The sequence below is a fragment of the Mastacembelus armatus genome, chromosome 17 (assembly GCF_900324485.2).
Source record: "Mastacembelus armatus chromosome 17, fMasArm1.2, whole genome shotgun sequence".
Taxonomy (NCBI): domain Eukaryota; kingdom Metazoa; phylum Chordata; class Actinopteri; order Synbranchiformes; family Mastacembelidae; genus Mastacembelus; species Mastacembelus armatus.
In genome coordinates, this window is record NC_046649.1 from 2,606,095 (window position 1) to 2,626,172 (window position 20,078).

General features: G+C 38.3%; 1 protein-coding gene across 1 annotated transcript in view; it reads right to left on the reverse strand.

Moving 5' to 3' along the window:
- Positions 1 to 7,506: 7,506 nt before the first annotated feature.
- The window catches only part of LOC113134669 (phospholipid phosphatase-related protein type 4-like), a 58,515-nt gene continuing 45,943 nt past the window's right edge, over positions 7,507 to 20,078 (reverse strand). The window contains exons 5-11 of the mRNA XM_026314140.1: positions 18,896 to 18,953; positions 18,606 to 18,779; positions 14,498 to 14,633; positions 12,860 to 13,088; positions 10,104 to 10,719; positions 9,277 to 9,430; positions 7,507 to 8,432 (exon numbers count right to left, since the gene is read on the reverse strand). Of these exons, the coding sequence (XP_026169925.1) occupies positions 7,507 to 8,432; positions 9,277 to 9,430; positions 10,104 to 10,719; positions 12,860 to 13,088; positions 14,498 to 14,633; positions 18,606 to 18,779; positions 18,896 to 18,953 (2,293 nt within the window). The remainder of the gene's footprint in view (positions 8,433 to 9,276; positions 9,431 to 10,103; positions 10,720 to 12,859; positions 13,089 to 14,497; positions 14,634 to 18,605; positions 18,780 to 18,895; positions 18,954 to 20,078) is intronic.

Below are 20,078 nucleotides of genomic sequence, written 5' to 3' on the forward strand. Positions count from 1 at the left end.
TCAGCCAGAGTAATCAGAAAGCTGTACACTGACTTGACATGGGTAGACCGTACAGTTGCTGGTTTGTACTGAAATGATGATTTTATATTTCATGCGTCAGCACTTGATAAGCCATGTTTTGTCTAATCAGCTGCTGGTTGCTTGAGGAACCCTGCTTCTGATAACATTCACTGCTTGGACTGAGAGCCCAACACAATTTAATGGTCCTGCAATTACTGCTTGTGGCTACAAAAAGGTTACATAGTCTCTCTTTAACATGAATCCCAAGATTTTCACATGACAGTAGTTTTTTTAATGACTTTCTGTTAAAATCTAAACAGATGTGTTTTCACAGAGAATAATTGTTCTTCATAGCCTACTAAATACTATAAAACATAAGTGGACTATATTCTAAACACTGGTGTCTGGTCAGGTTGTGAGTGAATGTATTTGTAGGTTGGATGACTCTAGGCCTGACTGAATATGTCTGTTATTTGTTGCTAAACATTAGCATTTACCACCAAGCTAACAACCCAAACCATCAATCTGGGTTCACATACAGGATATACTGATGAGTATAAAGGTACAAATGTCTATTTACAGCAGTAGTAACAGCAAACAGTTACTATTGTTCAGGATTATAAACAGTAAGTAGTTTATGTCTTCATGTCAATTAATTATAAATCTCCAATCTGAAATACACAATAATAAACATACACCAAGTATCCAATAAAATCACTTTAGGATTAAATCACAGTTCTGCATAATCTTTTCTTGCCACTCACTTTGGACCTTATTTGACTCTTTGTTGTTCTAGGACAGTCAAATAGCACCATCTTCATCATGTTAAAGAAACAGTGCAACATTGTGGAAAATATTCTAATTTCTTTTTCTCCAAGAACTAAAAATCGGAGTGTTTCTGAGTTATGTAGTCAGTTTTAGAGGTGTTGGTATGGATTTTTTTTTAACTCTACACAGAGTTCCAGGCTAGGCTGAACATGACCTGACGCCAATTCTCCTATGCATAATGCACAGATATTTGATTGATATCAATTTTATCATATTACTCAGACAGAGTGAATATGTGCATTTTCCAAATATTGAACTACCCCTTTAAAACATTTTTTTTACAATATGTTCATCCAAGATCAAACAAATAAACAGATAATTCACAACTATTTCATATTCCAACAGAGAAAAACCAAAGTGCTATCTGTTAGTGAGTTGTTGGACTTACACATATACTAATCTGTCAGCTGTGAGGCATCAGCAGTGAGTCAGAGAAAGTAATAGGATATAAACTAGATTCTATTAGCTGGTTTCTAAACTGCAGTAGAATTATCAATGACTGCTTTCAAGATTCAGAAACAGTTGCATTATACTGAGAGATTTCCAACATAAGAGTTGATGTAAAATTTCCTTCTTGCCATGGAATTTACCAACCAATTTGACAAGTGTATAAAAAATGTTTTGTTTTATATACAATAATCAAAAAATATCTATACACTGTATCATATCAACAACTAAGAAAAGAAAAACACCAAAATAATATTAATTATTATAACTCTTAATTATTAGTTATCTGTGCGTCATTCATTCACATTCAGTCTAGCTGAGAATTTTATGACAAACTTTTACTTGCTGGTTAAGTCTATAAACATATGTGTTGTAACAAGCAGGGCATTCACTGTATAACAATAGGTAGTATGATGGCTAGCTATGCACTGTAACCCACGTTTTAGCTAGTTTGTCACCAGGACAAGACCCAAATGAAAGATAATTCAATCCATCATTCCTGCAAATCTTGCTTGAACATTTCAGGATTTATAAGCTGAAGTAATGCAGCTAGATAACACTGTGAAAACTTCAAAAACAAGGTAAAATTGTAAAGTACCATTGTAAAGATGTAGCAGAGGAAAATATTAAAAATGTTCATATATGTAATTCTAAATAGCAAATCATGTTTTAATATTACTTGAATTGTTTAAAATTAAACCATCTCTTTATATAATACGACAGTGCATAAATATTGGTTTTGGACAGTGGACCTTCTTCTGTGACAGATGCTGTTATTTTCTGCCAGTAAACTGCTAGTTTTTGGGCTCACAATGGCATTATGAACACTGAACTAGGCAAATTACACATTAAAGGGGACTGTCAATGAAATACCATGAGACAATTTCATTTTTGAGTCCAGAAGTTTGCATTGACACAATGTACTTCTTATTCAAAGTGTATTTTAGCACAGATGCAGATTTGATATGTTTGGGGCTTCAATTCATCTCTCACAGGGATTTCAAAAATCACATAACATTTTTTCTTATAAGTTGCATTTCCTAATATCTTCACTCACTGTTACCTTAATTCAAAACAATGTTCACAGGTCTGTTCGTAAAACCACAATTTTGAATTACACATTTTCACATACGCATTTTCCAAGTGGAAATGTAAGAAGTAGAATGCCACAATACTCAAAATACTAAATCAGGCAAAAACTAAATGCCAAGCATTTTAAAACGTTTAAATAACTTATGAACATAAACAATCTCTGAGGTTTCTCTGCCAATATTAATTACATACCTTTCATAGTAAGCTATAATCCAAACACTACTTTGCAAACACAAATCAATATTCAAAGCGCAATATCCCATTTCAAGGCTCAGGTCACCATCTTGTCCTGTTTTATCCTTTCCTAGATCTTGCTAAGAGCACACAAACTATAAGTCTAAAGTGTAAAACTTTACAATGTAAAACAAAAAGTATGTAAGTGAAATTAAATTCCTCATACATCAAACTAGATTACATGTTAAACATTTCATTATAAACCTTTCCACAATATCTATCATACCAAAAATACACCTCTGTAAGACTATATACAGGTGTAACATATTTGTGAGTGTGAGTATTTCTTTTTACAGGGACTGTTTTCTGTATCACAGTTTGTGTTAAACACAGTCTTATAGGAATGCAAAAAACAAGCAGAGACTTTCTAAATATGTTGAGGAAATAGTAATCTTTCATGGTGTGTATTTAAGCACATGTTTGTGTGCATAATTATGAACTTTAATGGGAATATTAGATTTATTACATTCAGTTGTATTTTGTATCCTCCTAGTTAAATGTGTATCTGCAAAAAGAATCTGCAAGGCAGGTTAAGTAGCTTTGGTTAAGGTTATGTATGGAGCATTAATGTATTAAATGTGTAATTGACTAAACTATTTGGATATGAAGACATGAGTAAAAAAACTTTGCAAGAGTTGCAAAGTAAAGTCAGATTCTTGGAGCTAAGGCCGCATGTACATCTACCTTTGCCTCACCATTCCCCTTTGCACCTTATCATTTCTGTGGTAAATTACAACTAGTTGTGCTTCCTCTACACTTTTAGTAAGACTTGGCTGTAGTTAAGGCTAAACTGTATCAGGAAAAGCATGTGACACCATTGTGCTAACAAGACAAGAAGCTTGCAGAGCAGGGGTGGTTTTTGCCAGCTGTGGAAAGGTGGGCTGGCAGATATCCTGGGTGGGCAATTATTAGGATAAATTCAGAATAATTATAATATTTATTTATTTATTTATTCATTAATTTAACACACGTTACAATGCTTCCATGATTCTGAATAGACTACTAAACAGAACATGTAATTTCCTAGAGGTTCTGACAAATTTTAATTGCTCGAGTCTATTTAAAAATAGAGCTCCAGTGCTGCTTTCCAATTGGTATAACCACACGAGGTAAAAACGACATTTCTCTCAATTCCAACACCAAATGACCGAATGACAAGGAAAACAGAAGCACGAATCCCGCAAAATAATGTAGCCATGGACAGGAATGGCACCACCTAGCATTAAATGACTGTTGGACCCAAATGTCCATTCAGGGTAGCTATTTAATACTGGCTGGGACGGTGCGTTTAAATTTAGGTCCAGTGTGAATTTGGGTGGCTGAGGTAGAGGGAGACGGGTTTATTTCTGAAAGGGGAGGTGGGGACGATGGAGTTTGTGAAACAACAGCAGCATCGAGGCTGCTGGACACTAACAGGCTTCCTTATAGGCACCAGAAATCTCTGCATTGCACGCAAATACTTGTACTTGTTATCGCTCGTGTTCTTGTCTGTCAGAAACTGAATCTCCTCTGCACTGAAGGCAAGTAGTATATCAGCTTTCAGCCAATAAAAACAGAGAAAATACTGCATTTTTCTGGTGTTATTTTTTGATTGGTTGGGGGCAGTCTACAGCCATCCCTCAAACTTCTTAACATGCAGCTCACCATAGATCACCTTTACCAAAGCACAAATCATAAAAATTCATAGATAAATTCTGTCTTTCACTAAATTCTAATTTGGGTGGGCAAGACTGACATTTGGGTGGGCTAAGCCCACCCCTGCCCATGCCTAGATCCGGCCCTGTTGCAGAGTAGCAAAATTAGGGCACAGGCCATGCCTGTGTACTGATGACTCTGTAGATAAATAATGCACATACCCCAAGCATTTTGCGAGGTAGAAAAAAACCGACCCATGCTGCGGTGTGGCTAGCTGCTGTGTTTTAAACTATTTTGCACACAACAATGGAGGTCTGCCAGACAAATGAATAAGCTAAACCAGGTTCTGAATTCACAGACAGTGAGCACACCATATTGTTGATTTTGTTTTGTATGGGATTTGCCTTTGATAGTTAGGATAGATGCTTGGGAGTTCTACAGTACATCTTATTTAAGCATGTTTACTTTTCACTGTTAGAAAAACAAATATGTCAATTAAAAAGCATCTGTCATGTTCTACCATACACTCTCGATATAACATCATGTTTATCTAAATTACATTGCTCTCTCCACTCATCGAGCATGTATTCCTTTAGAAACACTGCAGCACACTGATAAATCATTAGCAGCATCATCATCTCTAGCAACATCATCACCAATATTTCCATCTTGGGTCTGGACCGACAAATTAAATAAGCAAAAAGAAAACTGGCTGCTAGTACAAAGCAACAGCTACACTATCTACTGTAATCTATTTTTATTTGGACACTGTAATCAAACTGCAGGAGGAGCAAGTTTTGCCTTCTTAAATTCTATGTGATCCAAATGTAGGGATGTTCTCTGGCAAGTTTCCATTACAACACTGTTTGAAAAAAGTCTGGCATACAGTCCTGAACTATGTGTATCTAGGTGACTAGTCCACAGCCACATGACTTTTCTATTGATGGCACTTGGGCACAAAGTTAAACAAAGTATGTAAACACTGCACTAAAAAAGTATAGGGATAATTGCTGGGGGGCGGCGTGGTGGATTTGTGGTTAGCACTGTTGCCTCACGGCAAGAAGGCCCTGGATTCGCAACCTGTCAGATACCTTTCTGTGTGGAGTTTGCATGTTATTTATTAAATTAATGTTCAGAATATAGTTATAGAAGAAAAAATTGTACAGCTTTGGAATTGAGTCATAATTCTACAAAAAAGTCATATCTTTTAAATAAAGTTGAACTTTTACCAGAAGAAGCCACATTGTTAGGAAAATGAATTTGTAATTTTCTAAGAAAAAAACAGTATCGTTGACAGTGGGCAAGAAGACAGAGCCACCCTGGACATATCACTGGGCTGACACAGAGATAGGCAAACACTGAATTTCTCCATTGACACTCACCAACTCTCCTAACCTGCATGTGTTTGGACTGTAGGAGGAAACCGGAATTCCCAGAAAAATCACAGGGAGGGAGAACATGCATCAACGTGGGTTCAAACCCAGAACTTTTGTTGTGAGGCAACAGTGCTAACCACTGCACCAAACTTAATGAAATATTTTAGGTTTCAAAAATACACACCTTATTTTCAACAACTACATCTTCTCATTGGAAAAACAGCAACTATATAGTCAGGAGGAATAAAAATATACATACTGCATTTTGTTCGTAGAATGTTTGCAGTATTTCTTGAAATACAGCTTATTTTTTCCAAGTTTTCTTAATGATTTCATGTGTGTAACACTAGCTTGCTTTCTACACATATACAGTATAATACAATAATATTGTCCTTATTTGGATTATGCTATATTTTTATAAAAAATATAGCATAATATGTATCATAATATGTTTCAAAATACATGGGCCAGACAAGGCCATCAAACAGGCCGTGTGGGGGGTGTCTGGCACTGTGTTTAGTAAAATTGCAAATAATATGGCATTTTACCCATAGAACTACACATTTATCTCATTAAATTTTTTCCCAGTGTATCACAACTTTATTTCCTGAAATACAGGTTAGATTTTTCCCCAACAATGGCTTGAATACTGAATTATAATTGCACCCATAACACTGTGAGACATGATGAGTTGGTGAAACAAACCAAAACAAACAAACAAAAAAGCAAACTTCCCTCAGTCTAGAGGGACTAGACGAGTCTAGTGTACTAGAGTATGGTCGGAGTTTGTTCAAACATTTAATATGCTGTATGTCATTAAACAGTACAGCTACTGCAGAGTAAATATAATTAAATTACTGCACATCATCAAAACACAGCATTAAAAAACAGAACGATTTACTATATTTAAGCACAATGTATGAATATTGTTCAAAAACAAACACAATACCACAATGAAAATAAGTGACAATGTTATTGCCCAAAAGGGACTTCTTGTAGCCTAGACACAATTGACAATGTGGGTGTAATTTCCAGTGGCCACCCACTGTCATATGTACAGTTATGGGCTTTGAATGCAATTTCCATCTATTGGCACATGGTTACACTGTCAGGTTTATATAAATAAGTAATACATAAATAACAATACTGCACCTGTGCACCTAACTGGATGAAAGCTGAGATTATATGTGAAAATTTTATTGACAGAACCTTAATCCCATTCACAGCTGACCTAGCAGTCAGAGGAGAAACTGGGCTCAATATGCTGAATCCATCTTCGCTAGCAGGGAGGAGTGGGACAGGTCAAGGAGGCTGGAGTCTCTTTCTGAGCGAGTTCAAGGGTTAGACGTTTATTTAGCATATTATCCTTGTGCCTATGAACGATGTGCACTCAATTTGTGAGAGTTACAAAATGTTGTCTGGCTTATCTGAAAGTCCAAAATTGTTTCAACACACACACACACACACACACACACACACACACATTATTTGTATGACTTCATCGGTAGTTGGATCTGGGGCCAGAGCTTTTTGCATTTGTTCTCTCCATAGCTTGTGATCCAAAGTGAATCTACTGTTAACAGCCTACAGTACAATTCCAAGCAAGACCCAGCATTTAGTTAGCAGGGCACTAAACCAGCTGGGATGCTGGGGTTGACAAAATTGGCCATATAGGTGCTCCAATTGACCAGGTCAGGGACTAAGGATTTATTTAGCCATGCTCTATTGGCTGACCCTTTGTGGTGCACAGATTTAACTGCACTTCATTTTATTGTGGACCAATCTGAAGGTCTGCATGTCAGCCTAACAATAATCGCCACTGTAGGTTTATGTACTGTTCAAATAGGGCACATTTTTTTATGGTTGTAGAGGAATGAACACAGTGCTAAACTTGTCATTCTTTATAAGCCAAACCAAGAGTTGGAGGTGGAGTGTGAGTCAGGATGGGGCGTGGTAAGGTGGGGGGAGGGGTTGGGCTGGGACGACCAAACATCCCCTGCAACTGCCTGTTAGAGTGGTTGGGGTGGTTAGGTTGGGTTGGGTTTTCTTGAAAACTTCTAAGGTTTTCATGGAAACGGCTGCTGCTCTCGTTGTCAAGGCGATTACTGTCATCACAGATGCGGTGGTTGTTGTGGGGGTCAGGAGTGGTTCCTCGATCAGGGACATGGATAATGTTGGAGCCATTCTTCCTCCTTAAGGTGGATTCCCGGCTAGATGAGGCCACTGATTGGCAGTCTGAACCACCATCGCTGCTGGCAGTTGTCCCTTCTACTGGGGTGACCCTAATGGTGGTGACAGCCTGAGGGTGGGGGTGGAAAGGAGGAGCAAAGGTAGATGTAGGGGTGAACGGCATGTTGGAGTTGGTAGAGATAGCGTTGAAGTTAGGGTGAGCATTGTGAAAGTTGGGGTTATTGGGGTTGTTGGGATTAAAACTGGGATTCTGGAAGTTATTGGGATGATTGAGATGTAAGGGATGTAAAGGATGTACAACATGTGGGTGATTTGTATAAACACCTCCTCCTCCACTTGTTCCTCCACCCTCTCCATCTCCTCCTCCTTCACTTTCAGTTTCAGTCCCTGTTACACTCCTCCGTCCATCCACTGACCCTCCATCCCTCAGCGAATCACAGCTGTCAGTGTGTCTGTTCAGATCACTGAGGACGAAAGCTGACTGTCGGAGAGATACTCGTTGTTCTGGTGGTTTCCACCTCCATGAGCCACTTCCGTCTGTACTGGGAGGTTTCACTATTGGTTTGTTGGATCTAGACTCTGGGTGGGCATCCACACGGATAATACTGCCAGTCCTTTCCAAACCGCCTCCTAGAATGTTAAATGAATGACTCAATAGTAATCTTCCACTACTAACTGTAACAAACATCTTGAACTCCATATACTGAAAGGGACAATGCTCTGTACTCTACTGCTGTGACTGCCACTAATCAGCAGTGTCAAGAATTAGCTGCTTACTGCTGGGACAAAAGTATCAAAATAAGCAAAAGATGCAGCATTGAAACTGATATCCATCAATTATCTACACTGTAATTACACTGTAATTATTTATTTACAAAATAAGGTAGTAAAGCAAGGTAGTACCAGAGTGACACTCAAACGCAAACAACTCCAATCCCCATACTCCTCCCTCTCCTTGGTCTGTTATGCTCCACTCAACCCTCCACCAACAATCCAAATTCCACAGGGACTATTTAATGTTTTTAAATAATGCACAGCCCTATATGATCCCCATCTGTTGCAAGTTAATGGCATCAGAGTCTATGAAATTAGCTCAACCACTAAAATGTATACATTCCTATTAAATGTTATACATGCATCACTTTTAAATATTGGCTAATTGTTGTGCCAGAGGTCATTTGTATGCCTTTGCCATAAAATTATATTTCGCCACCTCATTGGAAAAAAATAGGGCATTCTTCCAGTTTGCGTGATAAAATGGTCCATCTTATGATGTTAAGCAATAAGACAATGTAAAATGCAAGGTTTAGAGGGCAGTTAAGCCTGCCGTCTCTGTGGTTGGCTCATTGGTTTGTGGTAATTAATGTTGCAGGATTGCCATAGTAATGTTAAGATCATACATGTATTACATTTAAATTCAAGTTCCTATCTCTTATCTCACACCAGATTAACAATATGTATTAGCAGTACAGACCTCCTCCCGCCGCTCCTGTGGTGGAGGCTGGTGGTGATGGGTCCTGATCCATCAAGGCTCGGTACCTGATGGATCCAGTGCAGCTGACAGTACTACCACCATCCTCTGACCGAGGAGAGTGAAGCAGACCCTGCTGTTTGGATAAGGCTATCACCTGAAAAAAGAGAAAGATTGTGAAATGCAAGCTATTCTTAAGCTTGCTGCAGGAATACTAAAGTCATTACCAACAAAACATTTTTTTCTGTAGGGACAGTGCTACTGCTACTACTACTACATCCTGTGTTGAAATTATACAACTTTACAATGACTAGAATGAGTTGTTAAATAAGCTTTTAAAGCAGAGATTTAAATGGTTCATGGATCAGGGTTACATTTTGTCAGTCCTAAAAGCTATTTTTTTTCTTGCACCACATAGCAAAGATATTTTTTTACACAGCAAGTCCGTTTTTCCATTTATTTGGCCACCAGTGTACGATTTCAGTCAGTGCAGTGACATATTAACACAGTTACACGACACAAGTCTGTCCGTTTTCTGTCACAATCTGTTTGTTGTCCTCATTAAAGCAGTGAACTTGATGCAACTAACAGCTATTTTGAGGCATTTACTTTGAGCTCACGTGCAGCCACTGGGCTTTGTCTCAGTACTCCTCCTCTTTACCCTCTGCTGTCATATACGTGGATACTACTGACTGCTGAGGATATCCAACTATTTACAATATCTGTTTCCCCCATCTGATACGTTGGAGAGGATATCAAGCTACCGTATAAAGCTTAATCAGGACAAGTTTGTAAAACATCCATCTACTTGGTAAAGAAAAAGAATTAACCTGCATAAGACGAGGCTGTCCCCCAGCACTGAGTGGTCTGCAAGGGATTGTGGTCTTCTCAGCCACTCTCAGCCACTTTTCCCTCACTGACCCACCCCCGTCCATAATGCTGTCCTCTGATTCACTCTCCTGATCCTTGCTGATGGGATTCTCCTCTTCAGGAATGTGAACCAACTGAGAGGATCCAGGTCGGGATTGGACAGACACTCTGGCCCCACCAGTGAGTCCGGTGCTGCCATTATGGGCCATGTGATTATGACTGGCCATAGGAACAGAGCTAACTGCTAGTTTCATGTACTGAGCTGGGATGTGGGCCCCAGCACGCAGCTCTGCTTCCTGGCCAGTGACTGAAGGCAGGTGGGTTCCACCGCGCATTTCTGCCTCCAGGCCCATGGCAGAAGGTTCAGAGGAACAGCGCAGCTCCATGTTCCTTTGAGGAGATGAGGAGGAGGCTGGTCTGATTCCATCCATCACTTGCAGGGACAGTTTCCTGTTGTCATTCTTATTCTTCCACTGGCTGAGCAGCTGCTTGGATCGAGTTGAGTCCATTGAAGCATGGATGGAGGCGTGACGCCGAGGAATGCGACCCTCCTCTAATGAGGAGCCTCCGTGGGACCTGGAGTAATCACAGTCATTGTGTCTCATGGAGAAACAAAACAAAAACAAAACAAAACTAATCTGTGCATACAATTTAATAATTCAGTGTCTATAATTAATAAAATGCTCTCTAAAATTAATAAACTGAATGCATAAATGACTTTCTTTTCTCTCAGTTTAACAAAATGTGTTCTGACATTTGTGTAAACAAATTACCAATTTGTGGACTACATTCTGTTCCCTATTGATTACTTAAACATATGTTAATAGTATTGTCACACTTCCACACTTCATAGAGCAGACATGTCAAACTCAAGGCCCATGGGCCACATCCTGCCTGCTATATAATTGTATACAGCCTGTGAGATAATTTCATATGTCTGTAGTTATTGGCTCGCCAGTATAAAGCACTCCCACCCCTCATACTACAAATCCAACAATACTCTGCAAAGGCTGACGTAACAATGAAGACCTGCATATCACCCCCTCCTCCCAATGCATTTTTACAGTGACATTTAGCTAGCCCCAAAATAAATGGCAAAACAAAAAGTGGACTCTCAAAGCAGGTGGGAGGTAGAGTACCTGTTTGTTGACATCGGAGGTAAACCTGTGCATCTTATTTGTGAAGCTAATTAAGGAATATAACATCAGACAGCATTATGAGACAAAATACCAGGACAAGTACAACATCCTGGACACAGCAGAAGCTACAGAAGGCAGAAGAGGCACCTTGATGTTATTGTTAAAGAAAAAATATTTTTAATTAAAATTTTATTTTATTGAGGAAAATGTTGTTGCAGTCTGTTCAAATTTATATTTCTGGTTAAAACATTGTCAGTTGGAGACTGTTCAATAAATGTTAATGCTTTTTGTGGTTTGTGGACTGTGGTTTAAATTTTGGCCCCTTGTGGGGTTGAGTTTGACACTCCTGGTCTAGTATCTTACTACCTTAAATAGTCTATTATCTTGTTTAGTGCAGGTCATGTAGATTAATTAAGATATTTATCATGGTATTCTGTGTAGCTATACTGTAGGCAGTAATGGCTACTTCCTCTCCTAGCATTCAACATTAATTATCAGGCTCTACTTAGTAACCGTCTGTGTACTTAGGAAACCAATTTAAATGGTAATGTCAGGATTCTGGGGTTTGGGATTGTTTTTTCCCTGTTTTCCCCTTTCCCTTTTCCTATGTCTGTGAAGATTCTCAGTCATCTAGGTGAAGTTATCTAGAGGTTGAGTCATGGCAAATAGACGTCTAGCTTTTAGGTGGAAACATTTCTCTACTCATCCAAGTATCTTCATCAGTCTGACTGATGTAGTGAAATGTTCCCACCTAAAACCTAGCCAGTCCCTTTCCTATCTACTTCCTATAGGCTTGGCGATGGGCATGGTTAGAGCAACTGATGAGGTACAGCTGCGCCTGATCAGCGATCAGTTGCTCTATATAAGCCATGGGGCTTCTGCTTACAAGCCATCAGAAGATTTATTCATTCATTGTCCTGCTTGAGTGAATGCTCTGTGGAAATTTAGCATTGCCTTTGCCTTGTCAGACTTAGAATCTTAGATAGTGTTAGAATCTAAGAGTTAGTGTTAGTTTGTATGACTGCTGCTCTGTTTTCACTGTGTGTGAAAATAAACCTTCATTTATCTAAACTACTTGTTTGGAGTGTCTCTGAATACGGGTCCTGCCACTAACTCCTCACAGGTATTTTTATTTTATAATTAGGCATAGTTATATCCATTTTCAAATATCCATCACAATTATCTTCTTTCTCTGTTCATTATATGTGAAAATACTGAAAATAAATAACACTTTTGTGTGTGTCAATCCTTTTAATCCAGATTTCTTTAAGTTCCCAAGCACTGGAAGAGTGACGTGGTTGGAAATGCATATCTCATATATTTTCAACCCTGGGATATTGCCAGATTTCTAACAGCAGTTATTGTGGTAACTTGGATCCACCGATTGCCAGCAGTAGTTTTTTTCTATAACTTTTCATGAAAATGGCAGTTTACACATTTGGTTTTACATTTTTGTAATTTTTGTGATTAGTGTATGACAGGTAAACGTGATGTATTAACTTAATCTAGAACCTTATTTTCACCAGCAAACCAGACCTGTGGATGAAGACATCAGGGCATTTATCAAAAACAGTTACCTTGGCAGTGTGCTGCTGTTGAAGGTCATCATGTTGTCACGGTTGCCTAGCGGACTGGATGGAGTTATCACCTCCACCTCAGCACTTGCCCTCTTTAGACTGGTCAGAGAGGGCTCTCGGTAGGAGGAGCTTCGTGTGAGGATGGGCCTTGTTTGGTCGGGGGACAAGGTGTGAGAAGAGGTTCTTGTGATAATGGGCTCTGGTTGGCTGGGAGCCAGGGTATGGTGGCCTATCAGAGAACAACAAGGAGAATCGTTAATGTCAAATTTTAAAAAAAGTTGTTGATTAGAAATTGGTGTACCCAATTAACATGGGCATTTTTAAAAACTGAACAGCAAAGATGTCATTCAGTGTCATCAAGATCAGACATAAAAAACCCCACCAAAATTCACAATTTGAGTAGTGATTAAGGCTGGGTTTATAAAATCAATTTTCCAATTCAAATCAGTGTTCACTGGAAAGATCCAATATCAATTCATGGATTCTCCTTTCCTCATGCATGGATGGATCGTGAGTTCCTTAATCACTGTGGTGCCATACTTGGCCACAAGTCACTTCACAAGAATTCACTTCACAATTTATATGTATGTATGTGTGTAAACTGTATGCATGAGAATGAAATGGATTAAAAAGTGTGTTTCTAGTTCTGGTGGAATTAAATGAGTCAATATTGAATCGAATCAGATGGAATAGAGATCTTGTGAATCGGAATCGAATTGATTTATGAAATCGGTAGCAATACCTAACCCTAACCTCAAAAGTAGTGATGGGTTCTGATAGTTGTTTCTATTTTGGATCCAGTTCTGAGTTGATAAAACATGCACATTTAGTAAGTTACACTCTTTGGCTTTGCTAACACAACCGACATCTCAAATGAAAAAAAGTGATTATTTTATATATATATATTTTATTTTATTTTATATATTTTATAGTACAACCATAAAATACAATATTTGCAGGAAAGTATTCATGAAAAAGGGGGACTATGTTTAAGTATTCATGTAGTGCCAAACATTTTATATTTTTCGATGATTTGGATTCAATTAGCAGATTCAGAACCAGACTTAGATAAAACATTATAGAAATCAATTCATCAACTTGATATTTATATCACATCTTCTTGATTGTGATTTTGAAGAATTGTAATGACCATTTTAAGTAAGATTTAATTTCATGCTTATGTTTGAGTAGTTATTAGTTATTAATTATTAGTTACCAGTTAACAGTATTCCACTAATAATTAATTGAAATAAAGTATTCTAATGACAGAAATTTCTGCAGTGTTAACTAGTTACGTTTCAGTTGACCAAGAAAAAAATCTTATGATAAATCTGATGAAATGTTGATTTTCTGTGTTTTGTGAATATTCTGTAAAAGCATGTTTTAAGAAGGTCAGCAAAGAGCTACAATTTTATAGCTTGTTCTTTGTGCTTAGCATTTCTTCAAATTATTAACAGAGCAAACGTTTATTTTCTTCTGATTCTGTTTATTGGCATTTATTTGCCTTATTTCACCTTAAGACTTTTGGGACAGAGGAAAAATGAACCACACTATCCACTGAAAATGTATTCTTGAAGTTGACACCTCAAGGTGAAATAATCTGTAATTCTAAGAGACAGCTGGCAGGCATAGTTTTACCTTGGTGGCTGTTGCTAACTGCTGTTTGGCTGACATTGGGTAGGGAGGAGAGAGGGGGTTCTCTCAGGATGGGAGGAGGTGGTCGGCTTCTGGACCGATCCTCACTAGGCTGGAAATTCCCTACTGCATAGACACCCTGCAGACAAACACGCACATGGTGTGAGACAGAGAAACATGCAGAAAAGCATCAAAAAAGAGTTTCAGGTGGCAGCCATGTCAGTTTGTCACCAAAACCTTTTACTAAAGTTTTTTTTTAAGTGGAATAACTGAAGACATTAACTAAATGAAAGTGACTTATGTGGCCAAGTATGGTGACCCATACTCAGAATTTGTGCACTGCATTTAACTGCATTTAACCCATTCCAAAGTGCACACACACAGAGCAGTGAACACACACACACGCACACACACAGCAGTGGGCAGCCAGTGCTGCAGCACCCAGGAAGCAGTTGAGGGTCCAGTGCCTTGCTCAAGGGTCTCACCTCAGTCATAGTATTGAAGGTGGATAGGGTGCTGGCTATTCACTCCATGCCACTGACAATTCCTGCCAGACCTGTGACTCAAACCTGCAATTTTCAGGTTACAAGTCCAACTCCCTATCCATTAGGCCACGACTGCCCAACACACAAACTTAGTTATACAAAGTGCAGTTATATCATTTGAGAACAAACACGAACACAAAACAAAGATTTTAATTCATAAGAAATAAAACACACCTCTAGTCACTTACCTTTAGTACATACTCAGGGGCTTTGAGGCGACAGCCATAGAGGGTCCAGAATGGGCTTTAACACTATAACTAATATTAGATAACCATATACAGTACTGTGCAGATATTTTAGGCACTTCAAATGTTTTAGATCCTTATCACACAACACCATAAGGTGTCTGATTGATCCCAGGTTCATTGTGCAGTTAATTTTGCAGGACAACAAGCCCATAAAGAGTGGAATCTCTCCACCACAGCCTCCAGTGAGTCCAGCCTCATTCCATTCACTGAACTAGTTTGTCCAGAACCCTTCTGCTTTATGCTTCCTCCCCAGCAGACGGCAGCATGACTGGATAAGAAGGAAGCTTACATCTTCAATAATCCACGACCATCTCTCATTGGTTTTAGTGGTGTTCAGTAGGAGGTAGTTTTTGTGACTCCACTCACTGAAGGATTTTATCAGACCTCTGTATTATTCTTCCTGTTCATTTCTGTTACATGCAATAATCACAGTCTCATCATAATACTTCTGAATGTGGAAACACTCAGACTCAGATTACATCTTCAACAATGAATGAATGAACAATAATGGTACTGTGATCTGAGTAGTGAAACATTTCGCCCTAAAAACTAAAAGTCCAGTTGCCGTAACTCAACCTCTAGATAACGTCACCATTTTCCCAGCCTGATGAATTGTGGCCTTTCTGTCAGGTAATCTGTGATCCAGGAAACAAAGGAGGGGTCCACCCCCAGCCCTTTGAGCTTGTCTCTGAGGATGATTGGCTGGATGGTAATGAATGCACTTGAAAAATCAAAGAACATAATCCCCACATTGTCATGCTCCATGTTCTGGTTTCATGTTTTGGGGACTTTTATTTTGTGTTTATTTCCTGTGTCCCATGTATTTAGTCCTCTGTAGCGTTATGTTTTCTCCTCCCCTTGGGCCCTGCTTTCCTATGTGTGTGTGTGTTCTCCTGGGGTAACTACATGATTAGTCATACCTGATGTTGATTAGGCATCAGGCAGAGGAAGTACACTATAGTAGTGTAGAAGTATTTATACCAGCTCTTCACTTCACCTGGTTTCTGGATTGTAACCTGACTGGTTCCTGTGTGTGGCTACACTCTCCTAAATCTCCTTGGCTTCATCCTGGTTTCTGAGTCTTGATTTTCCTGGTTCTGTTTCCTTGTGAGAGACCACACTCTCCCGAGTTTCCTCAGTCCTCTTTTCCCTCTGGTATCTGTGTCTCCTAGTCCAGCCCCTGCATTCTGGGACACCTGTGTAAATACCTGAGTTGAGTTTTCCTTTTTTGTGTTTAATAGTCTTTATCTGGAATCTTAGGATTTATTTATTTATACCAAACTGTGACACACATAACTTGCAGGTTTTTCCAGACAAGACAAAACACAGTGAATCATGTGGAGGACAGCATCAGCATCCCCACCAATGTTTTCTCTGTAAGTAAACTGCAGGGGATCTATTGTGTGTTTGACCTTGAGTCTTAGTAGGCGGAGAATCATCCTCTCCAGGACCTTCATTGTATAGAATGTGAGAGCCACTGACATAGAGTCATTTAGTTCAGCTGGCCACTTTACTTCATGGATGAACAGTACAAGATGTTTTTAACATTGTGAAAATTTCTCTGTGATCATTTCTACATTTTTTATAAATGGCCAGTACATTTTTTCTCAAATTGTGCCAGGCAGGGGTATGTAAATTAATGTGCACAACTGTACTTAAATAATGTGAATTTTCGATTTCCTTTTGATCTTATCTCCACAATACAGTACTTATTTATAACTGTAAGTTCCAGGTATGTATGATTATTATTATTTTTTTAAAACTAAATATGAAATATGAAAATCCATGTTGACCAGCTATACCAACAAATATTATGAATAAGTAGCATAGTGGGTGGTTGACAGTTTTAAATAAAAACCTAAAATGAACATGAATATTATACATTTGTTCTTCAAACAAATATTTTCTATACTTTCTATTTTCAGAAAGAATATAAGATATCCACCAGATAAATGCTTTCATTTTAAAATGTGTTATGTCACTGGTGACTCTTCATCATCTGATGTAGAGCTGATGTTCTAGAGCACAGTCTCATATGTTTGTAGCCAGCATTTCTTCCTGCCAAAGTGTAGGCAGCTGAAGAGGACTATGCTGACATGTGTGCGCGTCTACTCACAAGTGCAATGGCTATAGTGAAGCTCATTTCTGTATGTGTATGCTGGATGTGCCTATCTGATTGTGTGGGCGGGGGTCGATGTGGGAGGCATTATAGTCTGTGAGTATCCAGGAGCTTCTACTCAACGTTTGAACATGTTTTTAATAGCCCATAAGACTGTACTGAACCACATATGTTGCAGTAATAATATTGCATCTAAATAATGTGTTCAGCAACTTGTAGTTGCAGTTTCGAAACACTTTATATTGTGATTACTGAAAAAAGATTTGCTAGTATGTACATTATACATTTTAAAATACCCTGACACATCAATTATATTATTATATAATTATTAATTATAAATTATTAATAGGAATTTTGTTGGCAAAGTCAACATCAGATCCCAACACAAATATATCTGATCATGTAAAAAAAAAAAGTAGCCTTGTTTATTTCTAAAGTGTACTGTAGGTTCACATTTCATGACAATTCATGTGGGTATATTCCAAAATGTAGAGTCATTCTTTTAAAACAAATTCCCATCTTCCTGTCTGCAGAGGTTCAGTAAGATTGTCCATGGAAGAAGAACAAAAACTTTTTCATATGATAAAGACCTTGGAAGTTACTGGTGTGATTTGCCTAACCCAGACTTCTAAGACTAACTTCTAACTTTGGACTGTATTTTTGCACTGTATATTTTGCCCCACATCACTTAATAATAACTTTAGCAAAGGGCCAGGAGGGAACAATTACAGTGACTGATAACCCTTTCAGTGTACATATACAGTAGGTAGGACTTTTAGGTAGTAGTAGGACTTTTTTAGAAGTTTTATCTTTTAGCAAAAAACTAATTTCCTTCCTTTTTCAATCTGCATACTATACCTTGTCAGGTTCAGTACATTTTGTTCATGCCAGGTTTCACTCTTTTGCAGAGAGTAGAATAAAATTTGCATTCATTTTTTGCTCAGTTTTGCAGATGTTTTTTTCCATCTGCCATTTCACTGCAGTAGATACAGCCAAAGTTGTCATATGTTTGAACAAAAGTTGTCTGTTGTAAGAACAAGCACAACTCTTGAAAATGTGCATTTGTAAGGATTACTAAGCTAAATATCAGTTTAATTAATATTTCAATCAGTTTATTTTACACCTTTTATGTTCTGGCTGAAAATTCTGGTCAAACCTGCACCTGACCTTGACGAGACCATTAAAATCCTTTTCAGTACCAGATAAACAGCGATGGCAGCTCCCAGCAACCATCCGCAGTAGATGTCGACAGGGTGGTTTCTGAACTGGATGATCCTGGTTAACCCAGCCAGGATGGCCAGCATGATGAAAGAGAACACCAGGAGGGGCTTCAGAAGTTTAGCTGAGTCTGTCAACACCGTGTTGAAGTACATCTGTAATACACATGAAGGTATCATCTTAAATGATGATTCAATATAATATTGGTGGAACAGTAAGATAGCTACAAGTCTCACTCTATATTTGGGTGTGTACTATGTTAAATACTTACTGAAATATAAACAGCAGCAAAAGCGGCAAGGGTTGCATGCTGGGAGGGGAAAGACTTCCTATAAAGAAAGAAAGACATGTTCTTTATCTTAATTATCAAACAAATACTGTTTATTTGCAACAACAAAGTGACTTTCAAAGGAATTTGGAGGTGTGTTTACAGATCTCTCTGTGTGTGGTAGCTCTAGAAGGTGTTTAATAAAAATGCAGGGAGTAAAGGACACAGGAAGGGCAACAAGCATAGACCTGATGTGCAGTTACTACTTTGCGGTCCATATATTACAAAAACAGATGCTGGCTAATTGAAGACTTCTATATCATGTTGGAAATGCAGTGTATAACCCACAAATTAATATTTGATATGGGGTTTTGAAAGACAATAAGAATACTTTTGCATTGATAATGCTTGGAGTGTTGAACTTCCAGCTCTACTAGGAGTATTGTTTATGTTTAGCTTTTCAACTTCTCTTTAACATTGACAATGTGAAGTCTTCTATAAAGGAGTGACTGGAAAAAACTACTTGCCTCTCAGTTCCATTTTTGGGAGGCTATAAAGCAGCTCTACATTCAAAAACTGTTCTTTTGTTGAGGTGCAGTGTCCAAGCACAAATACACAGCACCCTTATTTCAGCAACCTTTGTTGGTTTGTTCGCTAAAGTGCATAAATAGGTTGCATTCATGAAGTCATATCTCATTGCATATGCACAATAATGCAAAACTGAAAAACAAACAAAAAAAACAAAACTGCAACACTGACAGAAATGCAAGTCTGTTTACACATTTGCACCATGATAGCTCATCACAATCATCCTGTTTACATTACATAAAATATGTTTATCATGCAGAGGAAATAGCGTTGAGATTTAAAAAAATAAACATCCTGAGATTTTTGAAGGAGCGCAGGATGATTGAGGATGCCTGCTATACTCCAGATTATTTCCCTGTACAAACTAAAAGTGTGGAAGAGCTCAGTCAGTCTGTTGTGTAAGAAAACAGAGAACATTCTGTAACATCCCTACTGAGGCTTGTTGCTGTGGCAGAAGCCATCTAAAGCCATGAAAATTGCTCTGTGCACTTTGTGATAATAGATAATTTAGTGGGTGGTAATGCAAGCCACAATGGGTGCCAAAATTGTACTTTTCTGCTTGTGTGTTACATTGGCTCAGCTGAAGCACTATATCCAC